The sequence below is a fragment of the Camelus dromedarius genome, chromosome 15, assembly GCF_036321535.1.
Source record: "Camelus dromedarius isolate mCamDro1 chromosome 15, mCamDro1.pat, whole genome shotgun sequence".
Taxonomy (NCBI): Eukaryota; Metazoa; Chordata; class Mammalia; order Artiodactyla; family Camelidae; genus Camelus; species Camelus dromedarius.
In genome coordinates, this window is record NC_087450.1 from 4,186,539 (window position 1) to 4,199,298 (window position 12,760).

General features: G+C 41.8%; 1 protein-coding gene across 4 annotated transcripts in view; it reads left to right on the plus strand.

Moving 5' to 3' along the window:
* The window catches only part of LOC135323024 (uncharacterized), an 89,559-nt gene extending 78,096 nt beyond the window's left edge, over positions 1-11,463 (plus strand). For all 4 annotated transcript variants that reach the window (XM_064494273.1, XM_064494274.1, XM_064494275.1 and 1 more), the window contains one exon: positions 10,735-11,463. In XM_064494273.1, coding sequence (XP_064350343.1) covers positions 10,735-11,336 — 602 coding nt within the window. In that variant the 3' untranslated portion in view covers positions 11,337-11,463. The remainder of the gene's footprint in view (positions 1-10,734) is intronic.
* Positions 11,464-12,760: the final 1,297 nt, after the last annotated feature.

Below are 12,760 nucleotides of genomic sequence, written 5' to 3' on the forward strand. Positions count from 1 at the left end.
AGCAGCCACCGCGGATTTATCTCTCGGGCATTATCGCTTGTGTCACTCATCTTTTTCTATTTTTCTTAAAATATTTAATCTAAATTTAATATCAGGTTTTTTTAGGAAAGAAATTTCTCGTTTTCTTTACTTTGGGTCTCTTTTGGGGGGGGTAGGTAATTAGGTATATTTATCTGTTAGTCGATGCCCTGGGGCTTGAACCCGGGACCCCGTGCATGCTAAGAACACGCTCTATCTCTGAGCTCTCTCGCCCGCCTCATCATCTTTTTCTTTTTGCTTTAATGTTACAGAAACCACAGGACAGCCAAGAAACAAGCACCACTCGGAGGGTTGGAGTACTCAGATTTATTATGCCGGCGGGCTCAGAGGTGCTTCTGCTCTGAAGCTCTGAGCACCTCCAAGATGTGCACATGAGGTTTTATAGGTTTAACTACAAGTATGGGGCTATTAGCTAATAAGGCTCAAACAACTAAAAGCAAGGAATCAGTACTCTGGAGCTTATCAATTTGGAACAGATCACGTTATTGACAATTGTTGACCTTGGATTTACGAGTTAGCTTGTTAGCCCAGTAAACTAACACTAAACTTCAGATTTACGAGTTAGCCCAGCAGTACTTAGATCACTAAAGCGACACTTATCACACTTAGATTTATGACTTAGCTCGTTAGCCCAGCTGAGCTTTTCCTTCACATCAGCTGCCAAGAATCTTACAGCTGAATTTCTAGTAGGCCTTTAACACTTACCCTGGCTTAATGGCATCCATTTTTATGAATTTACCCCCCCCCCGGTTTCATTTAATTATTGAATCTCCATTTTCTCTTCACTCTCATTTTGTCTATTTGTTGTTATGGTTTTTAAGCTGTGTTTAAAAAAATTGTTTAATTTCTCTTTTAGCAGGAGGCTGAAAGTAAATAAATATGTAAACAAACATCACACTTTAATGCTTTTATACATTCTAAGCTGTTTAGTATTTACTTAAAAACCAAATTACCTACTAAAGAGATAACATTTTTAAATTATTTTTTAATTTTTTATAAAGGTATAGCTGATTTACAATATGATATAAGTTTCTGGTGTACAATAGATGCACAATTTTTAATGTTATGCTCCATTTATAGTTATTGTAAAACATTGGCTATATTCCCTGTGTTGTAAGTTACATCCCTGTAGCGTGTTTATGTTACATGGAGCAGTTTGCATAAGAAAGTTGGTTATCGCAGAGTCTGGGGCATGGCTGTGTCTGACCCAGGGTCACCGTCACCCTGCCTGTCAGAGCCCAGGCTCTCACACCTCTCTGCAGGGGAGCGAGTGGAGGCAGCCTTCATCAGTGCTGGCACCACCCTCTGAGTGGCAGTGAAAGCAGTGACTGTCTGTGGACGTGCAAAGTGTTGTTCCAGGAGCTTTACTTGCACTTCTGCATTTAATAATTAAAGCCCTCCTTTAAAGAATCCTTTTATGTTTTTAATGAATAATACATTTTATTTTGATATTGATAGACTTCAAACCTCCGGAAAATTTACAGGAGTAGTACAGTAAACGCTTAGATACAGTTCATCTAAAAGGGCACTATTTGTCCTTTTGTGTCTGGCTTATTTTAGCATAAAGTTTCAAGGTTCATCCATATTGTAGACTGAATCAGTACTTTATTCTTTTGGTTTGATAATATCCTTTTTCTTTTTTTTCCTTATTGGTCTATTTAAAAATATTTTCATTGAAGTCTAGTCAGTTTATAATGTTGTGTCAGTTTCTTGGGTACAGCACAACAATTCAGTTATATAGGAACATACCTGAATTCATTTTCATATTATTTTTAAACATAAGTTACTATAAGATATTAAATATATTTTCCTGTGCTATACAGTATAAACTTGCTGTTTATTCTACACATAGTCAGTATCTGCAAATCTTGAAATCCCAAATTATTCCTTCCCACACCCTCTCCCCTCTGGTAACCATAGTTTGGTTTCTATGTCTCTGTGTCTGTTTCTGTTCTGTAAATAACTTTATCTTTTTGTTTCTTTCTTTTTTGTTTTTTCTTTTTTGTTTTTCTTTAGATTCCACATGTGAGCGATGTCATATGATATTTTTCTTTCTCTTTCTGGCTTACTTCACTTAGAATGACATTCTCCAGTTCCATTCATGTTGCTGCAAATGGCATTATTTTATTATACTTTTATGGCTGAATAGTAGTCTATTTTACAATTATACTAAAACCTCTTTATCCATTCATCTGTCAGTGGATATTTAGGTTGTTTCCATGTCTTGCTATTGTAAATAGTGCTGCTGTGAACATTGGGGTGTAGGTGTCTTTTTGAATTAGGGTTCCTTCTGGATATGTGCCTAGGAGTGGGATTGCTGGGTCATATGGGAGGTCAATTTTTTGTCTTTTGAGGAACCTCTATACTGTTTTCCACAATGGTTCCACCAAACTGCATTCCCACCACAGTGTAGGAGGGTTCCCTATTCTCCACAGACTCTCCAGCATTTATTGTTTGTGAACTTCTGAATGGTGGCTATTCTGACTGGTGAGAGGTGAGACTTGATTGCAGTTTTGATTTGCATTTCTCTGATAATGATATTGAGCACTTTTTCATGTGCCTATTGGCCAATTGTATATCTTCATTGGAGAAATGTTTCTTTAGGTCTTCTGCCCATTTTTGGATTGAATTGTTTGTTTTTCTTTCTTATTACGTGTAAATCTGTTTACATATTCTGCGAATTAAGCCCTTGTCAGTCTCATTTATTGCAAATATATTCTCCCATTCCATAGGTTTTCTTTTTGTTTTGTTTACTGTTTCCTTTGCTGTGAAAAAGCTTGTAAGATTAATTATTTCCCACTTGTATATTTTTGCTTGTATTTCTATTGCTTGAGTAGACTGCTCTAGGAGAACATTGTTGAGATGTATGTCAGAAGTTTTGCCTATGTTTTCTTCTAAGAGTTTTATACTATCTTGTCGACATGTTTAAGTCTTTAAGCCATTTTGAATTTATTTTTGTGTATGCATTGAGGGAGTAGTCTAACTTCATTGATTTACATGCAGCTGTCCAGTTTTCCCTACACCATTTGCTGAAGAGGCTGTCTTTACTCCATTGTATGTTCTCACCTCCTTTGTCAAAGATTCAATGACCAAAAGTTTGTGGGCCTATTCTTGGTAATTTTGTTTATCCGTTGATTAATGGATGGATATTGTTTGTAACTTTGGCTACTCTGAATGATACTGCCATGAATATTGATGTGCAAGATTTTATGAGAGTATGTTTTCATTCTGTTGGCTGTACAGTTGGTCCGCCATATCTGTAGTTTCCACTTCATGGATCCAGATGGCTGTAAAGGGACTCGAACATCCTTGGATTATGTTATCCAGGGTGGGGGGTTCCTGATCCAACCCCCCGAGGATACTGAGGGATAAATCTATATGTAGGAGTGGAATTGCTGAACCATATAACGCTAACCTTTTGAGGAAACACCATAATTCTCCAAAGAAGCTACACCATTGTCCCTTTCCACTGGCTGCATATGAGGTTTCTCTGCCTCCTGAACGACACTTATTATTGTCCATGTTTTGATTATAACCATCCTAGTGGGTGTAAAAAGCGATCTCATTTTCATTTTGATTTGGCTAGTGATGATGAGCATCTTTTCATATGCTTATTGGCCATTTGTATATCTATTTAAATCCTTGGCAAATTTAAAAATTGGGTCTATTTTCTTGTATTGTTCAGTTGTAAGCATTTGTTTTATATCCTGAATACAACTCTCTTATTAGATACATGCTTTGCAAATTTTTTCTCCTATTCTGCAGATTGTCCTTTCACTTTAGATTTTTAAACATTAAAAAAAAATTCTTTATAGTGGAGGTAATTAGATGTATTGATTTATTTTATTTTTTTTTGCTAAGCACGCACTCTATCACTTGAGATACCCCCTCCAATGTCATTTCACTTTCTTGATGATGTCCTTTGTAAGAAAAAGTTTTAATTTAGATGAAGTCCAGTTTATCTGCTTTTTTCTTCTATCACTTGTGCTCTTGGTATTGTATCTAGGAAACCAAAGCCTATCCTAGGACCACAAAAATTTATACTGTGTCTTCTTTTAAATAGTTTATACATTTAGTTTTTACGTTTCTGTCTGTGATCCATTTTGAATTAATTTTATTTGTTATATAAAATATGGGGGTCCAGATTCCAGATTCATTCTTTTCCCTGCAGATACCTTCTTTTCCCTGCAGATACCCAGGTGTCACTGCACCATTTGTTGAATAGACTCTACTTTCAATGAAGTGTTTTTGGCACCCTTGTGGAAAACTGAATGTAAATGTAAGTTTTTTCCCCCTGGGTTTTTATAGTGTCTCATAGATTTATTAATCCAAACTTATGACAGTACCATACTGACTTGAGTACTATAGCTTTTTAGTACCCTTTAAAGTGAGTCCTCCATCTTTGCTCTACTTTTTCAAGATTGTTTTGTCTGTCCTGGGCCCCTTGCACTTCCATATGTATTTTGGGATCAGTTTTTCAATTTTTGCAAAGAAGTCAGCTGGAATTTTGATAGGGATTCCACAGAATTTGTAGATCACTTTGGGGAGTCTTAACGTTTTTAACAATATTGTCTACCATTCCATGAACATGAGATTTCTTCCATATATGTAGATCTTTTAAATTTTATTTCGGTGATACTTTAAAATGTTCAATGTACAAATCTTGTAAATTTTTGTTAAATGTATCTCTCATTTAATTTTTAATGCTGTTGTAAATGGAAAGGCTGAGCTTCTTAAGGGTGGGACTACATATCAATTTGTTTATTTCTAGGATACCCACACAGCGAATACTCTAGGTTTATATTTGCTACATAAATCTATCCACAACTCTTCTGACCCCCATGTTATAAGAAACCAAGACTCACGTTAATCTACCTGAACACCTATCTGGAAGTGAGAAATGAGACCCTTGGTTGAGGCTTTGTGCAGTTGATACTGAGAGCTTATTCAGGATGGCTTCATCTTAATTTCTTTTAAACAAACCTTTTGGTGTATTTAGTCAGATACATTAAGAACATGGCCTTTTGATGTGCAGAGGAGCTAAGACTATAATTTTCAAATAATTTCGAGTGAGAGTGTTGTTCTTTAAACCTAATTTGCATCAGTCTTTGAAGATTTATGTTTCAGGAGCTTTGACTAAAGAACACCTGTCATTATTCAATAACGACAACTAAATGCTCAAGCAACATGTAAGAGTTTGAGCAAACTGCCCCCGCCCCGTAGTGCTGGTTGGCTGCAGCTGTAACTGGAGTCAGCACTTACCTCTCCTAGTACACTTGTGCTGATCTGCTCAAAGGGGTTCGTCCAACAGTTTGTCAGTCTGTTGGAGAAAGCCTTAAAACATTGATTTAAGGTTGCTGGAATGCAATATATTCTTATTAATATTAAGTAAGCACATATTGAGTGCTTACTGTATGTTGGGAATTGTCCCTCAGCCTCACATGAATATTATTTCTCTTAAAACCTCACATATTTCCTTGTTATTCACACTTTACAGATAAGGAGACTGAGAATTATGTCTTCTCTCTTTTGGGGGGAGCTCATTATCAATGACGGGAAGTTGTAAGGAAAAAGATATTGATTCATCCTGAGAAAATATTTTTCTGAGAGTCAGCAATGAAGAGGGTGACCACTGAAGAGGGTGATCATTGTTCGATTGAGATGGGCCCCGGGTTGTACGGAGTCAGCATCCCTGTCCTGGACACGGCACGTGTAGGGCTGTGTGGTGGATGAGGCGGCGAGGCCGCGCAGGGGACGCGGATGCCGGGCCGTTGGGCTGTGTTCAGGCCGGTGGGGCTTTCTCCTAAGGGCAGCGGACCGTCATTGACAGATTTTTAGAAGGGGAGTGGGGTGCTCTCGTAGATCACTTTTTTCTTGTAGTATGCTTAGAAACATTTAGAAGTCTCGGCAGGAGGTGATGTGATGAGTCAGAGTAGGGTGGCTGCGAGGTGTAGCAGTGTTCAATTTTCAAGTGGTTTTCAGTCCCAGGTTTGTGGCTCAGTAGCCGTGTCACTTTGGATGACGCACTCAATGAAGTGAAACAATTTATCTAATCAATTAAAGCAGTGATGTACCGACTTCCCAAGACTGCTGTGGAGATCCAGTGAGATTACGTGTGTGCAGTGTGCAGCGTGGTCCCCAGCACACAGTCAGTGCTGAGTGAGTGCCATTGAGTACCTGGTAGGACAGGTATGGGTGGTGGGACTCCATGACTGAGGAAATCTGGGCCCTGAACGAGGGGTCCAGTCACATCTGTGAGTGATGGGCCTGAGCTGGGATAGGGAGGGAGACCTTGTCCCCCGACCAGGGGCCCTGGGCAGGACTGCTATTGGAGGAGAACCATGAAGTCAGCTCTTTGCAGGTGGAGTTTGAGGTGCCCTTGAGACATCTAAGTGCAATGTCACGAGCTCAAAGAGGAGGTCTGGGACCGGCCTTGCATTTTCCTATAATCTCAATCCCTGAGGATGCTGAGGTTTGATCACTGAACGTGAAGACATACTTTACAGGACAAGTGAATAGTAGTATCATCTCTGTCATCAAAGCTCACGTCTCTTTATTCATCACTCACTTTGTTAATTGGGTACTTACAGAGCTCACTTTACCGCCCTCACTTGGGTTCAGGCTCCACAGTAAAGAGCTGTTGAGCCTCCCTCTTTTCCAGAAGAAGACACATTTAGCTGGTAGCATTCTGTACCTCCCCAGACTTAGAATTTTAGTTTGTTGTATTAATTCTATTTTCTGTTGGCCACCTCCTGACAGGAGAGACGTTTTACCTCATGATCATATTTCAATTAGCTGTTACTGAGAATTGCTGATCTGATCCATAGAGTATGTATTATATTAACTTTGTACAGTATTTATCATTTTTCTGTCTTTGTCCTTTAATTTTGTATGCCCCTTCAATGTTCTATCCTATTTGGGGCGTTATTTTTTTAAATTAAAAAATGTCTGTTAGCAGTTAAGAAAACAAAAACAAAGAAAAATGCACATGATATCTAAATTTAGAAAATATCTAGTGTGTTTTCTGTCTCGGCAATGGAGTGTTCTAGAATCTCGTGAAAACCTTCATTACACAAGTTCCTTGAAATGCTGATTAAGAAATAAAGCCTTCCTTCCTCATCTTTCAAGCTGCACAGCTAATTGTCATGAAAGTGAGGGGAAATCCTCAGAAGCCAAGACAAACCAGAAAGCAGGGATTCTGGGAGATAAGCGAGCCTTAGAATCCCTGGGGTGCCTGTTGGCTCCTGAACTGAGTTTTAGTTGCCCTGACAGGAGGGCAGGAGGCGAGCCCGATTCCTCTCACACTGGGAGTTGGATGGCTGATCATTTGTAAGGGCAAGCCCATCCCGAGAAGCCTGGTTTACTAAAGGTAGAACTAGGAAAAAAAATCCTCAAGGCAAGAAAGTAAGGAATGTCAATATTTTTGGAAGAGGGGAAAAATAACAAATCCAAATTAAGGATATAGTTTAAAGCTGTTCTGGCATGAGAGTGACCACAAACTCCTGGCAGAAAAGCACAGCTATTCCTGGAATGAGAAGTTGTGTTTTGAATGGATCAGTGAACAGCCATTCCGAAAAAGGCCTCCAGAGTATTGTGGATCAAGATACTGGACCGCAAACACCTCTCTTCCAAGGGTCATTTAAATAACCAGAAATGTTTTAAAGGAAAGAAGCCACAATCATATTTCTATTTATTGACATTACTATATGCTAGGAATTCAGAGGTAACTATGTGAAGGAAACTTAGCATAGAAGCTGTGGATGTGCCTGCACGCGGGACATTTCACAGAAGTGACCGGACTTATCTGCAAACAGAAATTCCTGCCAAGGGACTCTGCCCATTCCCAGGGGAAACATTGCTTGCAGACAAGAATGTTTATTAGTTCCTCAAAAGGAACAGGCCTGGGAACAGGAGAGTCTCAGTGTAATTAAGATAAGGTAGCCTTAGATGTAGTGCACATGCGTCAACCTAAAAACTGTTTACTGTCTGTGCTTGGCAAGAGTTACTCCTTTGTGTAGATGGTATAAAAAATAAAGGAACCCGAATCTCGGGAGACATTTTGCACCACAGCAGCTCTGTGATTCATTTCGTCGGCAACAACTATGGAGTTGTCTCCTATTTTATGGACCTTACTTTCTCTTTGGGGAGACAAACTGACATAGTTGGGGAGCTTGGTAGAGGGAGGTGTTAGTCTGTTGCAATTAGCCAGGAGAGGAGATTAAGAAAGCAGTGAAGGGTGGGTGACCTTTTTAGCTGAGGACAGACAGCCTTGTTCAGTTGACTTTTAATTGCAGGCTCAATGAGTAGTCACTGGAGGGAATCGACCTTACGGAGGATGGACTTAGCTCAGGCCTCTTTAGAATGGACACGTGAAACTGGTGAAAGACAGTCAAATCTGTGCAGACATTGAAGTTCACTTGAAAGTGCTGTATCCCTGAGCCAAAGATCGGACAACTAGAAAGCACTTCTTGAGGACAGAGGAGTGGTTTTTAAGGTTCTCCAAGAATGAATCCCAGGGAACCAGGATGGCCAGTTGTCAAACTATGACTTTGCAATTTGGACAGTATATCCACCAAGGTTATTGTCATTTTATGGGTTTCCATTTCTCGTTAATACATGTCAGGTGATGAGGATGTGGACACACGTGTTTGACACCTTGTCGAGGTGACTGTGGGTTCCTGCCTAGAAGCGCGATCCCAGCTGCGGCTGCGTCAAACATCTTGCTGCCCATCCCGCTCCCCGGCTCCGTGATCACTGCAGAGTCGTCCCTTGTTAACCTGTCCATCTCCTCTGTGACATCATAACCCATGAAAAGACCGGAGCGTATTAACTTGGCTTTCTTAAAGTCAAAGGAACAGATCTACTATGGAGTCAGATTTGTTCTTTCCTATTTCAATAGTACCATGGAGAAAGAAGTTTGGGCAGCTTTTTGTAGGGTCCTGGAGGATTTCTCTCTCAGCGTCTGGGTGCCTCTATTGAAAACCCTTCATAGCTGTCTGGCGTGCTGTAAAACCACTCCACCTGTTTTGCCCTGAAGATGTGTTCAGTTTATAACTCATCTCTACTCCTTGGAAAAAAACTCAATAAAAACTCAGTTGGTTTTCCACCAGCCATGGGCAGGGGTGAGGGATAGCATGTTGCTATTTTATAAAATAATAATAATAATAAGAAGAAGAAGAAGAATAAGAATAAGAATAAGAATAAGAATAATAAATAAATAAAATCAATAATAATATTATTCATAAAATCAATAATAATATTATTAATAATAATAAAATTAATAATAATAAAAGAAGTTTTAAAACAGCACTGGGCACATAGGAGAGAGTCAATAAATGCTTCCTGACTGAAATCAAATTGATGGCTCAGTGATTCCATGGCTGCTGTATTTGCTGAGTTGTTACTCTTTTGCTCCATTACACTTTTTTTAAACTGAAAAAGGAATACATGCATATGGTTAAAAACAATTCAAACAGCACAAAAATACACAAGTGAAAGAAGTTTTCCCTCGTCCCCTGTTCTTCCAGCCATCCCTGGAGATGCCACTGTTTACTAACCTTTGTGTGCTTTTCCAGATATGCTATGCACGTTCCCACCTATGTATGTAAATTCCTTTAAAGTTTTAGTTATTTTTAACTTAAAGGGATTTAAATCCTCAAGTGGATTCTGCCTCGGTAATAGAAAAAAACAAACCTGACTCCATATTAGATCTGTTCCTTTGACTTTAACCCTTTGCTCTGTCTCCTAGGCTTCATCTTGCTTGTAAAACAATGTTGCCTAGAGCCTGAAATATACAGAAGAGCCTATTCTGAAGGCTCTGACCTTTAAGGATATTTAACACTTATCCATTCATAAAAAGATAACAAATTACAGAATAGAAAATAACGTTTGTTTTGTTGGAGGTTTACAGAGATTTGACCCAGGCAGATAGCTGCAAGAACAAATGATTCTAACAACAAGGAATTCCTACACCAGGAAGATTGCAACAACCAAGCACGTAGGAAAGGAGCCTGAATTCTGACTTGGGGAGATGGTTTTCCAGGACATTATTTTGCCATCTAGCTCTACAGAAACTTGCTTTTCCATGCCCCAGCAGCGGGTCTCCCAACTTATTGGCCTGTCCTTCACTGAGGAGAATGAATTTGGACTCGGTAACACTCCTATCTACCTAGCAAGCTGGGCACTGGAACTGAGGACAGCTCTCCCACACCCAGGAACCTACTGTGAGCCCTTGATGGTTCCACTTGAGTTAGGTGTGTTTTACCCAGGAGGGATGGGACTATGCACCAACACTCAGGCAGTCTGCTCTGTCTGGGGCTCTGATCTTGTACCTCCCGCTCCCCGCAATGCCAAAACCTGGGACAGTGGAGCTAAGGCAGAGATCGTGCCTGCCTTTTTCCCAGCCTGTAAAAGGGGAATATGTACACTTCCCAAGGTAGTTCTGAGAGACAACACCTGCTGGTGCTTGGTTCCCAGAGCAACAGGAAACCCAGCTCCAAGTGGGGACAACGGGTGTGATCCCCGTAGGGGTTCAGCAGAGGCATCGCCTGGAGGGCTGGACCAGGGAGGTAAAACTTGAGCTGAGGGCCTTGAAGGGTTACAGAATGGTACAGAGTCAGGTCGGCCGCCTCCTTCGGGGTGCCCCAGATGTAAAGCTTTTTCTCTATATCTCCGCTACTCCCCTCCCCTCTCCAGATCCCTACCTACTCTCTGCTCCTCCTGTCCATCTGTCTCCCTCCACTTTTCCCCTCCTCTCCTCCTCCCCCCATCTTCTCCCTCCCTTGATATCCCAGCCTCTATCACAGAACCAAGAGAGGATCTCTGGCCCTCCTGCTCATGGGCAGTCGGTGCCAGCTGGACCGGGGTTTGGAAGCCCCAACTCCGAGCTGGGAATCGGCCCCAAAGTCTTCTCAGCTCTGTCGACCGATAGGCCTTTAGCTCCTGCCTGGGGCCGGGGACTCTGGCTGTGGAAATGCAAGGTGGGGGGCTCCCGGGAAAGGGGTCAGGCGTCTGCGGGAGGGCGGTCCTCGCGTCAAAGCCCGCGAGGGCGCGAGTCAGCCTGTGTTCAGCTGAATTTCTCGGGCCAGACCCCTCTGCCCGCGCCACCTACCCCGGCGCCAGGGCCACAGCTGTCCAGGGCCAGGTGTGCACCTGCCGCCTCTCGCCCCAGCCGGGCTCCCCTCAGTCCGAGGCTGGCGACCTTTTCCCCTCTCCCGCCCACGAGTCCTCTCCTCCCGGGCTTCCTCACCTTGGCCGCAGGCTCGTCCCTGCCCCTGGGAGGGCTGTGTCCCGGGTAGGCGGGTTCTGCGGACCCAAACGGGGGCGGGCGGCTGGGGCTGGGTCTGGCCTCAGAGCGGGGCTGCAGCCCGCGTCCCCACCCCCGCTTTCCCTGCCCTGCGACCCCGGGGCTGCCCTCCTCTCCCTTTCCAGCTCCCTGAGGACCAGCTCAGCGGCATGCGCGCTGCTTCCCGGGCTTAGTGCCTCAAGCTGTAAAGCCCAGTTTCTCCTGATGGAGTCTGGAAAAGTGAGCGCCAGTGCTGAGGGAGTTTCCGTCTCCCCCCTCAGTGTTTCTGCCCCAGGTAAGTACCTTGAACAATTTCAGGTGTTATGATGGCGGTGCTTGTTGATGTCACGTGTTTTTATAGTGCCAGGGATTACAGTGTTGAAAGCAGGGCTTGGTTCAGTTAAAAATGAGCTGAAGGCATGAGGCTGTGACATGCTCCTTCCTTCCGTCTCCCAGGGTGAAACATGTGACCGTCGATTTTAAAAACATAGTTACAGTCACTAACTAGCCCAGCCCAGCTAGTGTGTGTTAACAGGAACAGCACCACCAGAGGCGTTGGAGACCCAGGGACATTGCAGTCCTAAAAAGCTCCTGGCACAGTTTAGTTTGTTTTGGTTTTTTGTTTTTCTTAAATAGTGGGGTAGACTAGTTGTATAGAGGGAAAAATAATTGTCAAGGAATATTTTTTCATATAACAGCTTTATTGTGATATTGTTCACACACCATGAATTCCACCCATTTAAATGGTACAATTCAGCAGCTTTTAGCATATTCACAGTGGTGCAACCATTATTATTCCAGAACGTTTTCATCACTTCAGAAAGAACAGTGTAAATGAATGACCTATCCACCCCTCCCCAGTGGTGGTTCTAAAGAACTTTCTTGGCTGTTCCTGACTATAAATTAACTTGTTACATTCCATGAAAAGTCTGGTAGGAATTCTAATCAGAATTGCATTGAATCTGTCTATCAAAACATGAAGAATAATTGTCTTTATGGCACAAACTTCTTCTACCCTTGAATATATCTGGGACCCTATATTTTCATCTCTCCAGAGCCTGGCCCATGGGAAGTCCTCACTAATTGTTGGGCTTGTGAATGATGAGATTCTATACATCATTAGTTGTCACTGTAGCTTTTCACAGAAGAGAAAAGTAACCTCAGTGAACCCAAGTGACTGTCTGATGGTCAGAAAGAGTGACAGTCCGTGCTGGAGTGATCCAGTGGACTTGGTGCTTGTAACCAGAATTCTTCGCCACCTACAGCTAAGGGGTAAGAGTGTTCTTTAATTTTATCTTAATGGCGTTGATTTTATTTGTACTTATTTTTTAAAATTATTTTTAATGAAGTGTAGTCAATTTACAATGTTAGTTTCAGGTGTACAGTAGAGATTCAGTTATAAACATATGCATATGTATATAAATATGTTTTAGATTG